Source organism: Giraffa tippelskirchi, chromosome 5 (genome assembly GCF_054371585.1).
Source record: "Giraffa tippelskirchi isolate mGirTip1 chromosome 5, T2T-mGirTip1v1.2.pri, whole genome shotgun sequence".
In the NCBI taxonomy this organism is placed as follows: Eukaryota; Metazoa; Chordata; class Mammalia; order Artiodactyla; family Giraffidae; genus Giraffa; species Giraffa tippelskirchi.
In genome coordinates, this window is record NC_137279.1 from 100,853,646 (window position 1) to 100,878,079 (window position 24,434).

At 38.3% G+C, this 24,434-nt stretch overlaps 2 protein-coding genes across 8 annotated transcripts in view; one reads left to right on the forward strand and one right to left on the reverse strand.

Annotated features, from left to right (window-relative positions):
* Positions 1-23,478, forward strand: part of FMO5 (flavin containing dimethylaniline monoxygenase 5) — a 36,421-nt gene extending 12,943 nt beyond the window's left edge. For 5 of the 7 annotated variants that reach the window (XM_081493033.1, XM_081493035.1, XM_081493034.1 and 2 more), the window contains 6 exons: positions 3,181-3,343; positions 5,330-5,472; positions 8,244-8,443; positions 11,588-11,940; positions 18,228-18,300; positions 21,271-23,478. In XM_081493033.1, the coding sequence (XP_081349159.1) occupies positions 3,181-3,343; positions 5,330-5,472; positions 8,244-8,443; positions 11,588-11,940; positions 18,228-18,300; positions 21,271-21,616 (1,278 nt within the window). In that variant the 3' untranslated portion in view covers positions 21,617-23,478. The remainder of the gene's footprint in view (positions 1-3,180; positions 3,344-5,329; positions 5,473-8,243; positions 8,444-11,587; positions 11,941-18,227; positions 18,301-21,270) is intronic. The other 2 variants (XM_081493037.1, XM_081493039.1) reach the window with 1 other exon arrangement.
* On the reverse strand, positions 1,298-1,985 carry LOC145507135 (ubiquitin-conjugating enzyme E2 N). Its single transcript, XM_081493040.1, has one exon. It carries the CDS (start codon positions 1,908-1,910, stop codon positions 1,452-1,454), a length of 459 nt encoding a protein of 152 aa, XP_081349166.1. The 5' UTR covers positions 1,911-1,985; the 3' UTR covers positions 1,298-1,451.
* Positions 23,479-24,434: the final 956 nt, after the last annotated feature.

Here is a 24,434-nt window from a genome sequence, read left to right on the forward strand (position 1 = left end):
CCTTCCTGCTGTAAAATCTACCATATTTCTATCATTTTAAACCATGACCATAAAAGAACCAGTATTTCTGACAGCTGGCAAAAAGCCCAAATCTTCTACTTTCTGATCATTCTACTAAATCATGCCTTTTTCTATTTAACAACAAAATTAAAATGGCAATATCCAGTGACAACTTCCAAAGTCAGTCATTTACAGCCTAGTGGTACTTCTCTTCACTTGTTTAAAACACTTAGGTTTGTTACCACACTAAGCAGTGAAGAAACAAATACCAAAAAACAAAACAAGCAAAAAAACAGTGATTTAACAGTCTAGTTAAGGAGACAGAAAAATGAAAATTTCATTGTTAGCAAACTTAATAAAAACACAGAGTTACAGGGTGATAAATGCCCTGAGATCTATACATTGCAGCTCAGAGGTGGGACACTTAACCCATCAGAGCTTGAATTATCAGGTACCATGGATGTTTTCTTAGAGGAGATAATACCAAGTTAAATGTTGAAGGGTGAGTATCTCCAAATGAAGAAAGTAGAAAAGGATGATCCAGGCAGAAGCACCAGCCTGTGTAAAAGTAAGAACATGATAGAGAGGAACTATAAATAATATAGGATCACTTGGGTATATAAGAGTGGTATCTCTATTAGTCCACCAAGACATTATGGTCATAAATCCTAGAAGTACATAGGACATATTCTTAATGTTTCCTTAGACTAGGTAGAGTAACCCATATTTGTTTTTTTTTTTTTTTTTTAGAATAACAAAAAATATTTTACTAAAACATAAGATTTACAGAAGTTTCCAGACAAGCCATACAAAATGGTCACAAGCTTTTTCTTGAAGGGAGGATTCTACATTTGACAGCAAGGTCACAATGTTATTAGTGAGGGCTGTGATGTCTGTTTAATGTTCCCATTTTGGTTCCAACAGTCAAGCTTGTCCATCTACAGCGTCTAAATAAAGTTAGACTTGGCTAGAGGGCATATTCTAAAGAACTGGTTAGCTGCTTTTAACCAATGCAATTAGATCACCATAAAAAGGGGGAAAGGAGCCCATAAAATTAAAATAAAACTACCTTCCCCCCCACCAAAAAAAATAATAATAATAAAATAAAGAAAAACACCCACACCCCTGCAGCTAACCCTGACAACTACCTTCAGTCACAGTGCTTTATACTTAAACCATGATGGGGGAAATGAATAAAAGCAGAGAGGGGCCACTGCTTTTAAACGTTTCGCAACAATCCAGATGATACTTCTAGCCTCTGCTCATGCTTTACAACAGTGAATCAGGACAAGACATAGATTTGCTAATGTGCATTTAATCACCAAAGGATTGAAGATGTCTGGGTTTTTATTCTGTAATGTTTCTAAGACTGTGTCCATTAAATGCAAACAAAAAAGGAAGAAGTCTTGGCAGAACAGGAGAAGTGATGCACACTTGACGATCGAATCGATTTAAATATTATTCATGGCATATAGCCTAGTCCATGCTCTAGCTGTTTCTATGGCTTGGGCTTCATTGGTCTTCCATTGCTCCGCTACATCATTTGCTAATGGATCATCTGGATTGGGAGCACTTAACAAAGCCTGGATCGATAGCAGAACTGTGCGGATCTGCAGTGCTGGGGACCACTTATCTTTCAAAATATCTAAACATATTCTTCCCAACTTGTCTACATTAGGATGATAAATTTTGGTCATGAAACGTACTTTAGGGGCTGCCATTGGGTATTCTTCTGGAAGGAATAGTTCAAGTTTAAAAGTCCCTCCCTCAAAGGGGGAATCCTGAGGGCCGGCAATGACCACATGAAAATAACGGGCGTTGCTCTCATCTGGTTCTGCTTTAATGCCAGGAACTGGTTCTGCCAGCAAACGCTGGGTTTCCTTGATAATCCTGCGGGGCAGCCCGGCCATCTTGTCAGATCCCGAGTTCGGCCTCTGGTCTCGTCTCCGGCTCCGCTCGCCTCACGCACGAGTGGAAGTCCCAGGCTCCACCCCCATATTTGTTTTTAAAGCTAAAAATTATACCACTGACTATCCCATCTTGTAGCTTCTTTCTTTATAGTTACTTGTAAAATGGGCATTTATGGGAGTCAAAGAAGTTCATTTACATAAAACATGAGCCACTGAGATGTTTTTCTACTCTATTAGGAAAGGGAGCCTTATTAGCTCAGTCACATGTTTAAGATTAGACAGTGAGAACAGAACTTGAAATAAGAGGGCATCAGAGGATCTCAGGATGTCTGGGAGTATGGGGAGGAATAGGCATTTAGTGCATCGAGTGTCTTAGAAACACAAGAGAAGCCCAAATTTTATTCAAGTATCATATTGCCTTAGGGTATGGTCCAAGAAGGGCTTCCCAGGTGGTACAGTGGTGAAGAATCCACCTGCCAATGCAGAAGACATAGCAGACTTCGATCCCTCTGTCAGGAATATCCCCTGGAGGAGGAAATGGCAACCCACTCCAGTATTCTTGCCTGGAAAATCCCATGGACAGAGGAGCCTGGTGGGCTATAGTCCAGGGGGTCGCAAAGAGTCATGATTGAGTGACTGAGCATACACACATGCATGGCCTAATAAAACTAGTAACTTGCACTTTTCTAGGAGAGGACAGTGCAACATTAATTTGCCAACTCATTTGATTTAGCTTGCCTCATGAAAGTTTTCTCACTCTGACCAAGGTGGTGGTGGTTGTGATGGTTTAGTTGCTAAGCTGTGTCCTACTCTTGTGACCTCATGGACTGTAGCCTACCAGGCTCCTCTGTCCAGGGATTTTCCCAGGAAAGAATACTGGAGTTGGTTGCCATTTCCTTCTCCAGCGGATTCTTTCTGACCCAGAGATTGAACCCTGGTCTCCTGCATTGCAGGTGGAATCTTTACCAACTGAGGCATGGCTCAAGAAAAGAAGTCATTTGTACTTTTCTAGAAGGAGAGAATAGTGCAACGTTAGTCTGCCAACTCTGTTTTGTTTAGCTTGCCTCGTGAAAGTTTTCTCACTCTGACCATAGCCCCAAACAAAAAAAGTTCTTATTTGTAGAGTATGAAAATCAAATATCCCTGCCTTAGCCCTCTTAAGTGGTATCAGCCCTTTGTGTAACCCCCTGCAAAGACAAATCTGTCAGGGAGGATGACCACTGCATAGGCTGTGGCTACAGTCCCCTGTGGTGATCCCTTTTCTTCTTAGACCACTGTGTGCAGTGTGAAGAAGCAGCCTGATTTCCCCACTTCAGGCCAATGGGAGGTGGTCACGGAATCTGAGGGGAAAAAGGAGGTGTATGTCTTCGATGGAGTTATGGTTTGCACTGGCCATCACACCTATGCTCACTTACCCTTGGAAAGCTTCCCTGGTAAGTAGCCTATTAAGCAGGAAGACCCTTGAACCATGCCTGTGACCTGGTCCCTAAAGAGTGGTCTGAGTGTTTCCTACCTTGGGATGAAGTAAGGCTTATCCTAATTCTGCATATTCTCCTGAAAAATGTTGCGGTAACTTGTATTAATAATATTTGGCATGTAGGGATAACAGTAACATGGGGGACTAGAGGAAAATTAGAAGGCTTTATATTTAGTTTCACAGTGATTATAGTTTTTCTAAGGATAAAAAGAGTTGATCTGCTTTACATTGAATGAGGGCTTTTAAAAATTTTTATTGGAGTATAGTTCATTTAAATATTGTGTTTTGAAAAATTTCTGCTATATAGCAAAGTGAATCATATATCCACTCTTTTTTAGATTCTTTTGCCACACAAGTCATTACAGAGTATTGAAAAGAGTTCCCTGTGCTATACAGCAGGTCCTTATTATTGCTGTTTAGTTGACAAGTTGTGTCAGACTCTTTTGCAACCCCATAGACTGTAGCCCACCAGGATCCTTTATCCATGGGATCTCCCAGGCAAGAATACTGAAGTCAGTTGCCATTCCCTTCTCCAGGGCATCTTCTCAACCAAGGAATTGAACCGGTGTTTCCTGCATTGGCAGGTGAATTCTTTACCACTGAGCCACCAGAGACTCCTTATTAGTTATCTATTTTATATACAGTAGTATGTATATGCCAAGCCTCGTGTCCCAGTTTATCCCTCCCCCACTTTTCCTCCCTGGTAACCATAAGTTTGCTTTCTACATCTATAACTCTTTCTGTTTTGTAAATAAGTTCATCTGTGCAATTTTTTTAGACTCCACATATAAGAGATACCATATGATATTTGTCTTTCTCTGACTTACTTCACTCAGTTTGACAGCCTTTAGGGGCATCCATGTTGCTGCAAATGACATTATGTTGTTCTTTTTCATGGCTGAGTAATATTTCATTGTATAAACGTACCATATCTCTTTATCCTGAATGAAGGCTTTTTTTTTTTTTTTTAGCAATGGAGGAAACAAACAGAAATATTGATTTTCTAAGCAAGAAAATAAAGCTTAAAGAAAGAGTTAAATTACAGTCTTTGGCCTGGATTTTCATTTTGAGGGGAAAAAAATACCATGTATGTGCTCAGTTGCTCAGTTTTCAACTCTTTGTGTTACCACTGGAGTGGGTTGCCATTTCCTCCTCCAGGGGATCTTCCCAACAGGGATTAAACCCATGCCTTCCTGCATTGCACATGGATTCTATGTATACTCTAGAGTATATAAAAACATATATACTACAATTGAAATGAAAGTAGGTATTTACAGAAGATGAAGAGAGGGTGGGGTGGGCAAAATAGGTAAAGGGAATTAAGAAATACAAACTACTAATTATAAAATAAGTCACAAGGAATATAATATACAGCACAAAGAATATAGTCAAAATACTATAATATTGTTAGAGAAGGAAATGGCAACCCACTCCAGTGTTGTTGCTCGGAGAATCCCATGGACAGAGGAGCCTGGTAGGCTGCAGTCCAGAGGGTCATAAGGAGTCTGACACAACTGAGCATCTAAACCACTATAATACTGTAATAAGTTTGAATGTTGCATAATCTATAAAATATCAAGTTACTATGTTGTACATCTGGAACTGATATAAGTCAACTACAAAAAAAAAAAAGAAGATGAAAAGACAAAAGAGAATGGAGGTTTTCTGAAGTAGTTTGGATTTGTGAGTCCACAAGTCCAAAATACAAACAGATCCTGAGTTAAGCAGACTACTTATAATAAGGAAATCACAAGGTTTGACTCTGGGGCTATGGGAAAAGAACACAGGCAAAAGTATTCAAAAAGGTGACCGTGCACTTGAATAAAAGGAGAACACGTGGAGAATATATGCATAAACTCTACACACTGCAAAAAAATTGAATGATTTAACAAATGATATCAGATAAACCATTGCCCGGTAATTATTTTACCTTCTCTTGTAGGAATTGAGAAGTTCAAAGGACAATACTTCCATAGTCGAGATTATAAGAATCCAGAGAGTTTCACTGGAAAGAGAGTCATTATAATTGGCATCGGGAATTCTGGAGGGGACCTGGCAGTGGAAATTAGCCACAGAGCCAAACAGGTTTGAATTAGTAAAATTATTTACTTTGCTTCACCAAGGAAGCTGCAGGTGGACCCAACAGAGTGTATATACCTGCACACAGCTTATCAGTGCCAATGGCAAATGTAGGGATTGGTTTTGTTGCCTCAGTTGGCAACATCATGATTGATGATGTGACTGAGCCAGGTTACAAGTTAAGATTTCCATCATTCATCTGGCTTCACTCTAAGGAATTCAGTTATGACCACGGACTGTACCCATAATCTCACTCGGCTGTCTCTTTGGAGGGTGCCTCTGGCTTTGAATAAGACCAAGTGATTGCTAGGAGAGCTTGTTAGAATGCAGCATCCACAGTGTGGACCACCTGTTGGCCAGCAGAAGTGCTATGCTCTTATTTTGAAGGAAAGTGTACTGGGTCATTGAAAGCTTTTCACTCATAGGCTGCTGGGGGAATTTTCCCCTTCACTCTTCTTCACTCCCCAAATAGAAAAAAAAAAAAAAGCAGTCTACTCCTCTAAAGACAACATGAACATCAGTATGAAAAGCATCCCCATTGTAGCACATGCAAGCAGCTCTCCCCAGGTTCTGTGTACAATTAGTTAACATAGAATAACATCCACTGTAAAGCCATTTATATGTCCTTGAGGGTTTTGGGGGGTTTGTTTTTTTTTTGTATCATAGATTTTGAACTGGGAAGAAAGTATCTTCATTATAAATTCCTAGAAAAAGTCATCATTGTCTTTATGGAATCATAAAGATTCATGTCTTTATGGAATCATAACTTTGTTGGCATAGATAAATGCCTGGTTGTTCTTCAGTAACTTTAATTAAACATACATTTTAAATTACTTTTAAAAATAGAAGTTTAACGCCACAACTTTGTTAAATGACCTTTACCCAGAGACTCCATTCAATAACACTTCTCAGATTTACCCCCATCTATCACCACAAAACTGATTTCATATGTTATTCCATGAATTAATTCAATAAGCATTTATTAGGAAACAGGTATATAAATAATAAAGAGTAAAAATGTATGTGGGTGATGCGATAAAAGGATGTTCAAAGTATGTGGTAGGGAACCAAGGCATGAGCTTTCTCTAATACCATTGGCTTGTTAAATTGTCAGCTATAGAGAAGCTTGGCCTTACAAGCACTGAGGAACCATAAATTGCCAAAGAACAAGGCAGCAAAAGTGGGTGGAGGTAAGATGGTTACATTTCCGAGAAAGGTTTGTGATATAGGTATTATTGTCACTATTTCATACATAGAGAACTTTTTACTATTTTTTTAAACGGAGGATATTTGCTTTATAATGTATTGGTTGAGAACTTTTTAACTGAAGCTCTGAGCATTTACATTACTTATAACCTATATTTAAATAAATAAATAAATAAAAGTTACATAGACTGCACACAAAATCATTTGATTCCTAGACCATGCATGCTCTTTCAACTGTGACACATAAAAGTGCTTATTTATGATAGTGCTTAAGGTCACCATTGGTGAGAATACACATATGAAGTATATGATCATCCCTCTGTAGACAGGTCACATTTTAACAGGAGGACTTAAACAAAAGACCATAAAACAAGGACTTTCCTGGTGGTACAGTGGTTAAGACTCCACTGCAGAGGGTGCAGGTTCAATCCCTGGTTGGGGAACTAAGATCCCACTTGCTGCATGGCATAGCCAAAAAAAAAAAAAAAAAAAAACCCCACAAAACAGTGTACTTAAATAGCTTACAACCCTGGAAACTATCTCTAGAGAGTGTTATAACATAGACAAAGTGATACTTTTGCCAAGTAGCTGAATACCAAACTTTTATTAGCTCTGAATGTGGACTTGAGCCAGCAGATGACACAGAAAGAGTGACCAGCTCCCCTGTTGTTCTACTTGCAATTTTCAGTTTTTCCCTTAAATGACTGAAACATTTCTTAAGCACAAGCTTTGGCATAGGTAAGACTTAGGTTAGAAATTCAGCTCTACCACTTAGTAGCTATATGAGTTCAGGCAAATTATTCACCTTCTCCATGTTTCTCATCCATCAAATGGACATAACATTACCTACCTCAAGAGGTATGTATTTATTGATCAAATAAAAATACAGATAAAGGACCTAGTACAGTGACTTACGTGTTATAATTCTCAATAAATGGAAGTGGTGATGATGACATGTTGGGAACTAAAAGATGTATCTGCTATACCTTCCGCTTTGGAGAAAATACATTTGGAAAGACAAAAATCAGAGTATACAAAGTTAAATATTAGTATAATTGATGTTTTTTGTAATAATGCAAACAATGTCAAAGGCCAAGAAAAGATTGAAGGTTTTAGATTAAATGACATCCACTTGCTGTCAGCTTTACTGTTCCCTGATTTTAAATGAGTTGGACAGGTGATAAGTGCTAGAGAAGTTCAGAAAATGGAAAGAAAATTATCAGCCAGAATGATCAGTGGTATCTTACAGAGGAGGGAGACTTGATTCTGGATCTTAAAAAGGAATAAGCTTTGGAGAATTTAGGGAATAGAGGGCCTTTCGGGGAGGCATAATGACATTAAACAGAAATGCAGTGGTAGTTTACAACAAGATATATTCTTATTCAGTGAATATACCAATTTAATTGTAAGCTTAGTGTTTGAGAAGAAAATGGCAGAAAATTTAAATAAATAAAGAGATAGGCAGGGAATAAAAAGCCAGATTAATGAGTTTGAACTTCATCTTGAAAAAATGGGCTCCCATTTCTTCAGAGAATGGCAAAAGCAAAAATTATTTTTTCCTCATCCCTCAGGTTTTCCTCAGCACTAGAAGAGGGGCTTGGATCCTCAATCGTGTAGCAGACTATGGATATCCTTTTGATATAGTTTTTTCATCTCGATTTAATTTTTTGCTGAAGAAGATTGTTGGTGAATCAGCAGCAAATAGATATTTGGAAAAAAAGATTAACCAAAGGTTTAATCATGAAATGTTTGGCCTGAAGCCTAAACACAGGTATGTTCCAAGGCTTGGAGTTGGCAGTGATGGCCAAGGCAAAGTATAAGGGCTGTGCTCACAGCCTAACAGTAGAGCTCACCTCTACCTGTACATGAAGCAGATGCACAGAATCAGAAATCAGATTTCTACCTTGCACCCACAGAAGTCCAAGATCTACTGGTCTGTAATTTTCCATCTAGTATTCTCCTTGGCATTAATCATTTTATCATTCTCCAAGGTACAAGTTCTTTTTACATGATGCCCAACAGCAACAATAAAATGGTAGTAGAGGGCAGTGCATCTTTCATTCATCCAACAAACAACTGAGCATCTGAGCCAAGCATTAAACTGGCTTGAGAAGACTGAGACTGAAGACCAGACCTAATAGTAATACTAACATCTTAGCTTTTTGAAGACTTAATATAAGACAAACACGGTGCTAAATGTGTTACATGCATGATCTCATTTAGTCCTCACAGTAGCCCTATAGGTTGGTACTATTTTGATCTCCATTTTGCAAATATAAACATTGGCACTTAGAGAAACTAACTTGCCCAAGATCATGTAAGTAATAAATGAGAAATGGCTAGTTCTTTAAATACACTAACAAGAAGACAGGTGGTAGAATATGATTTGATAAGAGAAATGCATGGAGATTATGAAGGACAGAAGACTTCACACAGAAGTGGACTGTGATAGCATTTCCAGAGTGTGATTTTAAATGCTTTTTACTCCCTCCAACTTTTAATTTATTTAATGTTTAGATTTACTTGCTGTAAAATAGTAAGTACAATGAACACCCATATACCCTTCATTTAGATTGACCTATTATTAACAGTTCACTATATTTCCTTTCTCTCTCTTTCTGGAGGTATACAGATCCATACATATATAGTATCTATCTATATATATGCATGCATTCATACATTTTTTCCCTGAACTATTTGAGAGTAACTACTTGTAGTCAATAAGACATTTTACCCTACATTCTTTAGCATACCTTGCCTAAGAAAAAGAGCATTCTTCTACATAAACATAATATAATTACCACACTTAGCAAACTGAACATTGATAAAGTACCATTATCTATTGATAATATATTGCATATTCAAATTTCCCTAATTGTTTCAATAACATTTGTAGCTTTTTACTTTTTGGCCACTCTGCATGGCTTAAAGTGCAGAGTCCTAACCACTGGACCTCCAGGGAATTCTTTGTAGCTTTTTTATTTTTAAAATCTAGGATCCTGTCAGGTATTACACCATTGCATTCAGTTGTCACATCTCTTTAACCTCTCTTAATCTGAAATAACTCTCTATTTTTTTAATGGATTTTTGTTTTTTTAAGAATTGAAGCCATTTGTTTTGCAGAAAGTCTCTAAATTTGGACTTTTATAGTTGTTCTTCCTCTATTATATTTAGATTAAATGGTTCTGGTGCAAATACTCATAGGTTATGTTGTGCCTTCTTGGTGGATCCCATCAGAAACCAAATGACAACAGTTTATTACATATTAATGATGTTAAATTTGATCACATGGATTTGGTAGTAGCTACCAGCTTTCTCTTCTGTAAAGATATTTTTTTCCTTTGAAATTAATCAGTGGGATGATACTTGGAGAGTGTGTTTCCCAACAAACTTTCAGCCATTTATTTGACCTAATTATAGAAACTGTAGCATCCAAAACTTTGAGAATCACAAAAATAAACTGAGTCTTTATGAAATAATAGGAGCTAGTCAAGCAAATAGGGTAAGGAAGTAGCATTCTAATTATAAATACAAGGTCTTAGAATAGCAAAAAAATACATTATGCTGTAAGACCTGCACATAGTTTGGTTGGGCTGGACTATTAGGCAGAAATAGAAGAGTGCCTGAGTACATCTCCAGGTTCTCTGGAGATAAATAAAATAAAAAGTTTAGAACGAAGACAGTCCAGAGCCATCATCGAAAGGTTTTAAGCAAGTGAGTGACATAATAATAAATACATTTTTGAACAATCACTCCAAAAATAATGTAGAACATAGACTGAAGGGGGATGGAGCAGGAGACCCTGAAGACAACTATAACAGTCCAGGTGAAACAGAGAATAAGGTAAAACTATTCTGAAGATGTTTAAAGGAGAAAGGGTGGCCTTGGTAACCAGATGTAAGACTCACAGTTCTGTGATTTGGGCAACAGTGTGGAATTATGGTACTGTTAGTGAAAAGGAGTAAGTTTGGAGAGAAAGATGAAATGATGAGGTTGGAATGAGAACAGAATCACAAACCTAAAGGTTTGAGTCAAAGAATTACTAAATGCAGCAAGCCGGTGTTTAAACAGACCAGTTCTTGAGAAGAGGCCAGCTCTGTCTGAACATGACAGGTTGAGGATTCTCAGAGCCTGTTAACACAGTATCCAAGGATTCAGACTGTTTTTAGAAAGGTCCAAATTCTGCAAACCTGTCTTATTTTTTTGTCACCTTATCCTATGCTATTTCTAGGAAACACTACTTAACCATACCCAGAGGATCTCAGGAGAGTTCATAAAAAACCATTTTGATATAAACCCTAAAGTCCCAGGCTGCGGGACCTTAGGCAAGTCACTTAACTTCTTTAGTCCTCAGTTTCCTCATCTGTAAAACCTGGATAATGGTAACTGTCCTGCCTCCTTCATTAGGTTTATGTTAACGTATGTAAAATCAATTTATAACTGTAAATTACTATACACATGTAGTTCATTATACAGTTTGGAAAATGATGGTTCAAGTCTACCTCCTGGGCCTTTGAAACTAAAATGAGACTCAATAGGATGCTGATAATACAGTTCTGCAGACTTTCTGATGTATGGATAGAAACCACTAGACTGTGGCCTTATTATATCACCAAGAGCATTATTATTCCTTGACAAACCATACATGTACTTTTCAAATAAGACCATTCTTCCCTTAATTCTCCAACACCTTCCCTTTCAATGCCTTCCACAGTCCAACATCTACTCTGAGATCATCCTTATCTTTATCAAGCTGGTATATATTAGATTCTTCCCAAATTTCATGAATAAAGGGAGACTATTGGCATATTGATTAACCACCTCAATCAAAGCAGAATTTTACTCACATGGTAATAATTTCTCTCTCTCTCTTTCCTGATCTCTCTCATTTCTCCTTCTTTATCATCATTCACAGAGTTTTCAGTCAGCATCCAACAGTAAATGATGACCTGCCAAACCGTATAATTTCTGGCTTTGTGAAGGTGAAAACAAATGTGAAGGAATTCACAGAGACAGCAGCCATATTTGAGGACGGCTCCAGGGAGGATGACATTGATGCTGTTATCTTTGCTACAGGCTATATCTTTGCATTTCCTTTTCTTGAAGATTCTGTCAAAGTAGTCAAAAACAAGATATCCCTGTATAAAAAGGTCTTCCCTCCTAACCTTGAAAAGCCAACTCTTGCAATCATAGGCTTGATCCAGCCCTCGGGTGCCATTATGCCCATTTCAGAGCTCCAAGGACGCTGGGCCACTCAAGTATTTAAAGGTAAGTGACCATGTAAAATGATTACCTATTTACTTAGCTGTATGTTTAATTATGTTTATGTTCTTGCTTATAAATAGCCAGATAGTATGTATGATAACAGTGCCTGGCACAAAGTTAGTGCTCAAAAATTAATTTTTGAGGGAATATAAAGTAGTAATTTATAACGATGGACCTATAGCAAAATCTCCTGGGAAATTTTCCCAAAACAGGCATGTTTTGCTGGTGATATTTAGTTAATAAGTCTGAGATGGAGCTGATATAAAATCATTAAGAAAATGTTCCCCAGGTGATTACAGTGTGCACTCCAGATTAAAATCCACTCTTCTAGATTTTAGAAAACTTATACATATTTGTGAAGCGATCTTTTTTTATTATAGTTAGAGAAAGTCAAATATAGAAGTGCTGTGACTTGATTTCAGCAAAAAAATTAAGACCTGGTAAAGACTAGTCCAGAATATAGAAGATTCAGCCACTCAAATTCTCAATTTTCCCCCTTTATATTCCCTTTTTCAGAAAGTTTTGGCTACAAGAACATGAGAAAAAACTTTGGGGTTTGGGATAGTAGGTTCAGTATGAATTAGCAGAATAATGTGGCTTCTAAAAGACTTAATTATATCTGACATCATTAAAAAACCATAATATCCTGGAATTTACAACATTCTTCTCTAAACTGGTCAGACCACACCTAATGATATTTTAAAAGTGAAACTGGAGTACATTAAAAGGAGAGAGATAAGAATGGTTAAGGGATTTGAAAATGTGCCATTTAAAGTACTGAAAAGGAGCTGACATATAGATTCAGGGATCAGATCTGACAGACAAAGTACCTGAAGAACTATGGATGAAGGTTCATAACATTGTATAGGAAGCAGTGATCAAAACCATCCCTAAGAAAAAGTAATGCAAAAAGGCAAAATGGTTGTCTCAGGAAGTCCTAAAAATAGCTGAGAAAAGAGAAGTGAAAGGCAAAGGAGAAAAGGAAAGATATACTCATCTGTATGCACAGCTCCAAAGAATAGCAAGAAGAGATAAGAAAGCCGTCCTAAGTGAACAATGCAAAGAAATAGAGGAAAATGATAGAATGGGAAAGACTAGAGATCTCTTCAAGAAGATTAGAGATACCAAAGGCATATTTCATGCAAAGATGGGCATAATAAAGGACAGAAATGTTATGGACCTAACAGAAGCAGAAGATATTAAGAAGAGGTGACAAGAATACATAGAAAAACTATACAAAAAAGATCTTAATGACCTAGATAACCATGATGGTGTTATCACTCACCTAGAGCCGGACATCCTGGAGTGTGAAGTCAAGTGGGCCTTAGGAAGCATCACTACAAACAAGGGTAGTGGAGGTGATGGAATTCCAGCTGAGCTATTTCAAATCCTCAAAGATGATGCTGTGAAAGTGCTGCACTCAATATGCCAGCAAATTTGGAAAACTCAGAAGTGGCAACAGGACTGGAAAAGTTCAGTTTTCATTCCAATTCCAAAGAAGAGCAATGCCAAAGAATGTTCAAACTCCCACACAATTGCACTCATTTCACATGCTAGCAAGGTAATGCTCAAAATCCTTCAAGCTAGGCTTCAACAGTGTGTGAACCAAGAAATTCCAGATGTACGAGCTGGATTTAGCAAAGGCAGAGAAACCAGAGATCAAATTGCCAACATCTGTTGGATCACAGAAAGACCAAGAGAATTCCAGAAAAACATATACTTATGCTTTATTGACTATGCAAAAGCCTTTGACTGTGTGAAAGTGAAAGTTGCTCAGTTGTGTCCAACTCTGTCACCCTATGGAATTCTCCAGGCCAGAATACTGGAGTGGGTAGCCTTTTCCTTCTCCAGGGGATCTTCCTAACCCAGGGATCGAAGCTAGCTCTCCCGCATTTCAGGCGGATTCTTGACCAGCTGAGCCCCCAGGGAAGCCCCTTTGACTGTGTGGATCACAACAAACTGTGGAAAATTCTTAAAGAGATGGGACTACCAGACCACCTTACCTGCCTCCTGAGAAATCTGTAGGTAGATCAAGAAGCAACTATGAGGACCAGACATGGAACAACGGACTGGTTCCAAGTTGGGAAAGGAGTACGTCAAGTCTGTATATTGTCATCCTGCTTATTTAACTTATATGCAGAGTACATCATGCAAAATGCCAGGCTGGATGAAGCACAAGCTGGAATCAAGATTGTAGGGAGAAATATCAATAACCTCAGATATGCAGATGACACTGCCCCAATGGCAGAAAGCGAAGAGGAACTAAAGAGCCTCTTGATGAAAGTGAAAGAGGAGAGTGAAAAAGTTGGCTTAAAACTCAACATTCAAAAAACTAAGATCATGGCATCCAGTCCCATCACTTCATGGCAAATAGATGGGGATACAATGGAAACAGTGACAAACTTTATTTTTTTGGGCTCCAAAATCACTGCAGATGGTGACTGCAGCCATGAAATTAAAAGACACTTGCTCCATGGAAGAAAAGATATGACAAACCTAGACAGCATATTAAAAAGCAGAGACATTACTTTGCTGACAAAGGTCCATCTAGTCAAAGCTATTGTTTTTCCAGTAGTCATATATGGCTGTGAGAGACCGTAAAGAAGGCTGAGTGCCGAAGAAATGTTACTTTTGAACTGTGGTGTTGGAGAAGACTCTTGAGAGTCCCTTGGATGGCAAGGAGATCCAACCAGTCCATCCTACGGGAAATCAGTCCTGAATATTCGTTGGACAGACTGATGCTGAAGCTGAAGTTCCAATACTTTGGCCACCTGATGTGAAGAAGTGACTCACTGGAAAAGAGCCTGATGCTGGGGACAGGAGGAGAAGGGGATAACAGAAGATGAGATGGTTGGATGGCATCACTGACTCAATGGACATGAGTCTGAGTAAGCTCCGGGAGTTGGTGATGGACAGGGAAGCCTGGCATGCTATAGTTCATGGGGTCACAAAGATTGGACATGGCTGAGTGACTAAACTGAACTGATTCAGAGTTCTTATAAAAATTACAGCTTCTTCCCTAGTGAAGACTTCATGGTAGTAGAGAAAAAGAAACAATGGTGATAGATGGGAGTTGATAGATGGGAGTGAAGACTAGTACAGCCACTATGGAGAACAGCATAGAGATTCCTTAAAAAGCTGGAAATAGAACTGCCATATGACCTAGCAATCCCACTGCTGGGCATACACACTGAGGAAACCAGAATTGAAAGAGACACATGTACCCCAATGTTCATTGCAGCACTGTTTATAATAGCCAGGATATGGGAGCAACCTAGATGTCCATCGGCAAAAGAATGGATGAGAAAGTTGTGGTACATATACACAGTGGAATATTACTCAGCCATTAAAAAGAATACATTTTAGTCAGTCCTGATGAGGTGGATGAAAGTGGAGCCTATTATACAGAGTAAAGTAAGCCAGAAAGAGAAACACCAATACAGTATATTAACGCATATATATGGAATTTAGAAAGACAGTAAAGATGACCCTATATGCAAGACAGTAAATGAGACATAGATGTAAAGAACAGACTTTTGGACTATGTGGGAGAAGGAAAGGGTGGGACGATATGAGAGAAGAGCATTGAAAATATATATTACCATATGTAAAATAGATGACCAGTGCAAGTTCGATACGTGAAGCAGGGCACTCAAAGCTGGTGCTCTGGGACAACCCAGAGGGATGGGGTGGGAGGGAGGTGGGAGCAGGGTTTAGGATGGTGGGACACATGTACACCCATGGCTGATTCATGACAATGTATGGCAAAAACCACCACAATATTGTGAAGTAATTAGCCTCCAAGTAAAGTAAATAAATTTAAAAAAAGATTAGCAAAAAAAAAAAAAAAGCTTTTCCAGATTTCCCCAAGTTTCTTTCATTTCTTTTCTTTTTAATTTTTTGGCCACACCACGGGGCACATAGGATCATAGTTCCCCAACCAGGGATCAACCCGTGCCCCCTGCATTGGAAGCATGGAGTCCTAACCACGGGGACTACCAGGGATGTCCCAGAGTTCTTTCATTTCTTAATTCTTTAATTCTGTCCAGTAGATCATGTACTCCTTGAGCAATGGACCAGCAATCCAATGCAAGTAACCCATTAAGATGGCTAATTCCAGTCATATTAAATGGATCTTTTAAGTGGGTCAATTAAGTAAGAGGAAAAAGTTGCATTAAAATAGGCCACAGCACCTTAGTATACTTTGAACAAACAACTGAGACTCTTTCAGAACAAGTGAACTATTGAGAGGATTAGGGAAAAAGCATTTGGAAGATTCTGCATTATGGCTGTGGGATTAGGGGATTTTAGGGGATTGGATAAAAAGCCCAGTTTTCTATGCTAGCAGACAGTAGTGCTAATTCCTCCAGCCTTCTTTTAACACTTGGAAGGAAGGACTCATTCGAAAATCCCTATAAATTTATCAAACTTCCAAAAGGAACCCTGAGTTTTTTCTAATACTCATACCCCTACACTCTACCTACCAAATTCTTGCCTTTCTCATCTCTGAATTCTACCTTCACTGTGCTGATTTTAAGCTTTTAGAATCAGCTAGTTTCACACACGCCCAGCTCAGCCTGTCTTCTTGCCTGGTGTGTTCTTTCCTACCAAGTCCCATTTCCCTTCTTCCTTTGTTCTCTAGAATTACTATTCTCTTGTTAAGGAATCTTTACACCCTTTTGTATAACACTGAGTCTACTTGCTTGCCTTGACCAAACTCTAGTTTTCTTTTATCTTTGTCTCTTTTGTAACCTCTCAAGAGCCCTTGCAAGGATTCCACTTTCATTTAGTAACTTTCTTCCCTTGCAAACCATATGAAATGATACAATTCTCTGGATCACAAGGAGGCATTATATCATAGCATGGCATTCAAGTTCGTTCACAAATTGGATACAGGCTGCTTTTTCAGGCCCATCTTTCACTACTTTTACCATATATATCCTATCATCTTCTAGATCCTATCATCTTCTAGATCCTATCATCTTCTAGATCTTCAAGCTGACTTACCCACTAAGCAGCAAACACAGCAGATAATATGTTGAAAACCTTTTGTTTTTCTGCTGCACTGGGTCCTCCTTGCCGGGCACAGGCTTCTCTAGTTGTGGTGTGAGGGCTTAGCTGCTCTGCTGTATGTCAGTTCTGAGTTCCCTAACCAGGGATTGGACCCACATTCCCTGCATTGGAAGACAGATTCTGAACCACTAGACCACCAGGGAAGTCCCCTGAAAGTTCTTTAAATAAAAGAATCAAGTTTATTTGCCTTTGTCTTCCAAGACTAGACCAATGCCTAGCACATGGGAGGCAGCTAATAAATCTCTATTCAATGAATGCAAGTTCAGCTTTGGTGTTTTTCTAAACTCTACAGTTGTTGTTCAGTCCCTAAGTCATGTCTGACTCTTTGCAACCCCATGGACTGTAGCACGCTGGGCTCCATTTTAGAGTTGGATACAACCAAGGGAGGAAATGAACAAGCTTTTTCTACACAAATAAGGAGTAAAGGGGAAGGCATATAAGATAGAGAAAACAGCAGAAGCAAAGCCATAAGGTATGAGTACCTTTAGAGTTGATTCAAATTTTCTATGTGGCATAGTGCCTATAAATTCTGGGCATAAAGCTAATCATTGAAATTGAGAGTTTCCATGTTAAGTACTATCCTACCTTTGTTTAGCCATGTCCTTGGTGTTGGTGTTAAATTTCTGCTACTGGAACTCTTTGTGCACTGGTGCATAAATTTATTTGTTAAGACTGGGTATTATCAGTTGCCTTTGACCTTACCTCTTACTCTCACCAAATAAAAAAGTTTATAAGGTAAGGTTTATTTCCCAAGGGACTTAAGGCATAAAACAGATTGACAGTTTATTTTTACTTCCTTCTCTCTGTGGTATAAAGCCCCTTTGTGATTGAGTACAAGTACAGATGTGTTTCCCATCATCCTCCCACCCTTTTACTTTGAACCTAATTTTTCATGTACTTTTTATCATTTTCTCATGTCCATATCTCATTTTCCAGTTGAAAGTCTATTTTAGGGAGGAGGCAGATATTGGTTGGAAAGCAGATTAGGAGAAATTTCTTCCAAAGACAAAGTGGGAAAGAGTAAGCTACTAAAGTTAATATGATTATATTCTGGTGGTGGAAGGGTAAGGTGATCAACTGAATGTATAACTTCCTTGGTTCAGAAAACTAGCCTGTATTCCTTTGAATTCTCTATAGCATGGTAATTGTTAATAATAGGATTATTATTCATACTGAGGTAATTTTACACTTGAATTTTTGATTTTTTTTCTCTTTAGGGTTAAAGACATTGCCCCCACAAAGTGAAATGATGAGAGAAATAGCTAAGGTTCAAGAGGATATGGAAAAACAGTAAGAATTCTCCCAATTTTTCCCACTCAATTCTTAATAAGAGCAATGTTGTATTGTATTTATTTTCCTTGTGTTCACTAAAGGATTTAGGTATTTTGAAGGAAAGGAAATAATAGTTTGTGACAACAGAATAGAGAAATACCACCAAATAATTTGAGTGTGGATGGGAAAGGAGAGAAGAGCTTAAGAAAATCCTATATGTAGGGCCTAAAAGAAAAGTCAAGTAGGAAAAAGCACATGGAGAGAAAACCAGGTATGTTATTTTGCCAAGAATTATTTGAAGGGCTGTTAGAGCGGCCAGAGAAAGGAGGGGCAGCGATGAATTAATGAGGGGTAGATATGGTCAAATTACAAATCTGTAGGTAGACTTGCAGATATGCAGAGGTTATTTGCTGGCTGGCCTGTGACAGCATACTCAGGCCACAGTAACTCTTGGTATGAACGGTCTATATGATCTGGGAAGATGGTACCATCAGCTAGCTGCTTAGTGCGTATTTAGCAATCTGAATTTCAAAACTTAAACTTCTTCACTGGGTGATTTTTATTTGAACAAAGTTGATGTTGATCAAGTCCTAAAAGTCAGAGGTACAATCATCCCGTGCCCAAAGACGTGGTTTTCTTCAGTTATGTGATTATACCAGTGTAACTCTCCCTTCTGGGAGGAAGAGAAAGTTTTTATTTAACCCTGATACCCTTTCTAGGTGCCCTCCTGTTTTCCTCCTTCCTTTCACTGCCAAACTTCAACAATATAAACATTCTGTGTTACATGCTCTAAATTGGCACCCTTTTCTCCCTCCATTGTAACATCCTTATTCCTGCAATTGCTCTCTTAAGGGTCATCCATGAACAACTTAATTTTTCTTTCACTACTGAGTTTTGTGCTTTTTAACACCTCTTCCTTCTTGGAGTGCTTTCTTTCCCTGGCACTATTTATTATTTTTATTATTAATTATATTTATTATTGGGCTTCCTAGGTGACTCAGATGGTGAAGAATCTGCCTGCAGTGCAGGAGATTTGAGTTCCATCCCTGGGTTGGAAAGATCCCCTGGAGAAGGGAATGGCTACCCACTCCAGTATTTTTGCCTGGAGAATTCCATGGACAGAGGAGCCTGGTGGGCTATAGTCCATGGGGTCACAATATTATATTATTTAAATATTTTATTATATTTATTATTTAGTATGTATTTATTATCAATTATTATACTTATGTCATATATTATATTTATTATATTATTTAAATATATTTATTATTAACCCATTTCAGTTTTCCTCCTTTCTTTCCTTTGACTTACCTTCCGACTGTGAGCAGTTCCTAAGGATAATATTTAACCTTTATTGAGGGTCAACTTTGTGCAAATACTAAGTGTTTTACATGTATGAGTTTATTTAATTCTCGAAACAATCCTACAAAGCAGGTACTAGTGTATCTCTGTGACATCTTCCTGAATACTACAGCTGTTGACCCACTACCTGCCTGTAAACCTATGAGCTAACGTAACACCCATAAGGGAAAGCTCTCAAATTCTTTTCTGTCTTACCTTCTTCTCTTCTAAACTTTAGTCTCATTTCATAAATCCTTTGCCTATCTATCAGTTCCTCAGGAATTCTATCTTACTAGATAGAATTTCAAATTTATTTTCTATCATTTTTCCTGCCCTGTTTTTTATAGTTTCTTTTGGCGTTTCTATTTTCATTTTTTAAAAAATTTTTTTGGCTGTACAGCATGTGGGATCTTAGGCCCCTGACCAGGGATTGAACCCGTGCCCTCCTTCCCCCTCCCCCCTCTTCCCCTGCATTGGAAGTACAGAGTTTTAACCACTGAGCTGCCAGGGAAGTCCCTTTTCCTGTCCTTTTTGGATTTCTAGTAAGCCCATCTAATCTCAGTTAAGCTGACTTGACTTTTCTCTTATTTCTTTTCTGCCCCACTGTTCTTTCTTTCTTTTATTTATAGAAAGTAAAAAGAGAAAGTCATCAGTTAGCTCTTTAAATCCCACTGGCTTCCCAGATGGCACTAGTGGTAAAGAACCCACCTGCCAGTGCAGGAGATGTAAGAGACGTGGGTTCGATACCTGGGTTGAGAAGATCCCCTAGTGGAGGGCATGACAACCCACTCCAGTATTCTTGCCTGGAGAACCCCAGGGACAGAGGAGCCTGGTGGGCTACAGTTCATAGGGTCGCAAAGAGTCGGACATGACTGAAGCGACTTAGCATGCACTTTTCACATAGGTATTGTACTGTTACCATGTTTTCTCTCCCAAAAGCCCATTTTGCTCTTCAAATCTACACTTGGTGTAATCATTCCATCTGGCTCCATTTGGAGGAAACTTGTAGGATAAGTCATCCTCCCCCTCCTTTCAGGATTCCAAATTAATGTTGGTCCTGGGAAGTCCTGCCCTTTGGACTCTACCACCACCTCCCTCATAAAACAATTGAGGATCCCAAACTTGAGAATTTTTGTGGTGGGTTCTTTTTGACAATATCATAGTCCTCTGTATCTCAATCTGCTATGTTTGCTTCCATATATCCACCCTTATTTTCTACAACATGCTTCCTCTACTGTAGGTAGTGCCCACGAATATTCTGTGCTCACATTCTATACTCATTCTTGCTTTCTTCCTTCACTGTGCCATTCCCTTGACTTGTAATACTCTCCTCTTTGTTCTCACTTTATCTATTTCTTCCACATCCTTCAAGAACTTATCATAGCTCTGTTTCAACTACCCTCCTCTACATTTCTATCAGCCTAAAACCACATGATTTAACAAAGTCTTAAATTCTTCTCTGTTTCATGTGTACCTGTCATATCTACTCCAGAAGATTATAAGGTCCTTAAGGCTAGAGACAGTGTCTTTTCTTTCTTCTCTAATTTCTACAGTTCCTATCCCAATATTGATCCAATAGCAGATACTCAGAAAGCACTGATTGATTGAATTGTTAATAGGCCATGGTTTCTGTCTTCTCTGCTTCAGGTATGTGGAAAGCCAACGCCATACCATTCAGGGAGACTATATAAGTACCATGGATGAGATTGCTGATATGATGGGCGTCAAGCCCAATTTGCTGTCCCTGGCCTTCACCGACCCCAAACTGGCCTTACAGTTATTTTTGGGACCCTGTACTCCAATCCAGTATCGTCTACAGGGCCCTGGAAAGTGGGATGGAGCTCGAAAAGTGATCCTCACCACAGAAGATCGTATCAAGAAGCCACTAATGACAAGAATAGTTGAAACCGATAATTCTAAGACTTTGACAATAACAATGGCCAAGTTTATGTTGGCTGCTGTTTTCTTCGCTATGGTTATGACCTATCTGTAGCTGTTCCATTGTCATGCTCCCAGTTTTCTTTGAAAGCTGGATCTACAGATGCCTTTGGAGCCTGACAAGATTGAACAACATTCATTGCCCAAAAAGAGATATTTCATATTGCCCAGAAATCTACTTTTCTTTCTCTTTCCAAAGCATTCATTCTTTTCCTCTTTTCCCTACAGTGAACTCTCAGCATTTCATTTGTATTGACTTACTTCTCTTACTCTTATGACTCATTACTTTTTCCTTCCAGTAATTCCTGGACCATGAGCTTAGATACTTTTTTAGTCATCTTTGTTTCTCCTTAGCAGAATTCCTGGCATGTGGCAGGTGCTTAACAAATGTGTGCCGTCATTTATCAAATATCATGGTGGGGAACATAAGCCAATATCTACATAAGAAATGGGTGACGCCATGTGACTGTGCTTCTGACAGTATTTGGTTTTCTATTAGAAGCTGAATCTTTTGTTGTTTTTAATATATAACTAAATGTATTTTTCCTGAGAGATAAGAGAAAAAAATTGTCTTATAACTGTTGTACACACCTAAGATAAGATATATAGATACTTTAACATTTTGTTTCACTATCTGTTCACTAGTATATCTGATACATGGTCATTTTTATTCTTTTCCCCTAAGCAACATATCTCTATTTTCTCAATGAGAACTACCTTCAACTATTTAGGCTCATGGATAGTTCTAACAATCTAGCAGCTGCCAATAGGCTCAACCTGACTGGAAAAACTGGGATTTTAAATTAGTGGTCCAGTGCTTTTTGATCTCTCAGTTCTCATATTAGGATATAAGACTTTATCTTAGGAACTATAATAAGTAGCCATCAACTGCTATAGTATGACCTACAAATGGGACTGGATTTCCTCCCTGCCTTCCCTAACTCCTACTTTCTCCCCTCCATACCCTCCCACACACAGAAAGTCAAGGTAATTCAAAGAGGTCAGTTATGTAATAAATTAAAATTGATGATAACTACATATACTTTTAACTTTTAACAGTTATGTCAGAAATTGTAAGTTATGAAAAACAAAGCAAATGAAATGAAAACCAGGGACCCCAGTTTATGTCCAAGAGCTGCTGTTGATTTTGTTTTCTCATCTATAGAAGTGTTGCTCTGTTTTTGTGCCTCAGAGAAGTTAACTAAGAGTTCATTGTTGGGTACACTGAATTTCATGGAGAAAGGTACTGGATGTACCAATCAGGTGTGTGTTCATAAAGATGCTGTTGTGTGTTTTGGGATTTCTGTCTATTACTTAACAAAAGAATAAGTTTGAACAACAGAGGAAACAACAGTAGAAATTATTTTCCTTCCCAATATAAACAGAAGCAGAAATGTGAGAACTATAACTTCTTCTTAATCATATAGCTATTAATATTTGTACAATTCCCTGCTATTTTGCCTGTGGAAAAACTTTTGCCTTCGATAATTCTTGTGATGCTTGGGATTTATCCTCTATTAAAATGGACTTAGTATCTTTTTTTTTAATTGGAGTAGTTGCTTTACAATGTTTTGTTAGTTTCTACTGTACAGCAAAGTGAATCAGCTATATGTATACATATATCCCCTCTGTTTTTGGATTTTCTTCCCCATTTAGGTCACCACAGAGCACTGAATAGAGTTCCTTGTACTATACAGTAAGTTCTCTAAAATGGATCTAGCATCTTCTAATCTGCAGACTATTCTAGTGCAAAAGTAAATGAAAAGCCACTTCTTTTTCATTTCCTTCTTTTAACATATACATTTTCCTCTTTTAGCATGTAAGTTTGTTGAATTAATAGTCCTTTGACAACGTAATTCCTAGTTATCCATAATAAAAATCCACTTTCCTCTTTAAATAAAAAGCATGTAATTCTAAGTTCACTGACTCTCTTTATGTATAATATGAAAGTTTACCCCAAAAAACTCATCATCGTAAACCAAGCTAAAAGTCAGATGTGAATAGGAAAGTGAACTCAAAACAAACTCAAGATACAAAGCCCTAGTTACCGATTTTGTTGTCGTTGTTGTTTAGTTGCTAAGTCATGTCCGACGCTTTTGACCCTATGGACTGTAACCCACCAGGCTTCTCTGTCCATGGGATTTCCCAGGCAAGAATACTGGAGTGGGTTGCCATTTCCTTCTCCAGGGATCTTCCCAACCAGGGATCAAATCCACATCTCCAGTGTCTCCTGCATTGCAGGTGAATTCTTTACTGCTGAGTCATGTGGGAAGCCCCAGTTACTGATTAATACTCATCAATTTACCACATCTTTCTTTTGTAATTATATTAAAAAGTAATATCATTTTCCTAATTAATATTATACAAAAAAAAAAAAAAAAGAGAGAGAGAGAAAGCGTTCTTGTAGTACCAGAAAGTAAGGAAGTGCTCAAGTGGGAGAATGTCATAGGGACACAGGAACCAACTGAAAATGGTCCCAGTGGCCAAAGCTGAATAACCGTATAAATAAGCTAGTGATCTTGAGTGGCCTAGGCCTGCAGCAGCTTGAAGTGGGGTTTTGGTTCCCAGCCAGAGATTGAGGCTGGATCATGATGGTGAAAGCACCAAATGCTAGCCACTAGGCCAGTTGTCAGTGACAAGGCCCTGGCTCTTCAGCTTTGCAGAAAAGAATTCCCACAAAGAGAGAAAGTAGTGAAACCAGTATTTATTAGGAAGAAAAAGAGTACCATATGTGTAGATAGATACATGGACAGACTCAGAGAGACAGTCCCTGAGTTGTGCCTTCATGGCAATTTGAGTTATTTTTATGGGGCATTTCTTCCAGTTTCTTTTGGCCAATCATTTTGATTTGCCTGGTTCAGAGTTCATATTTG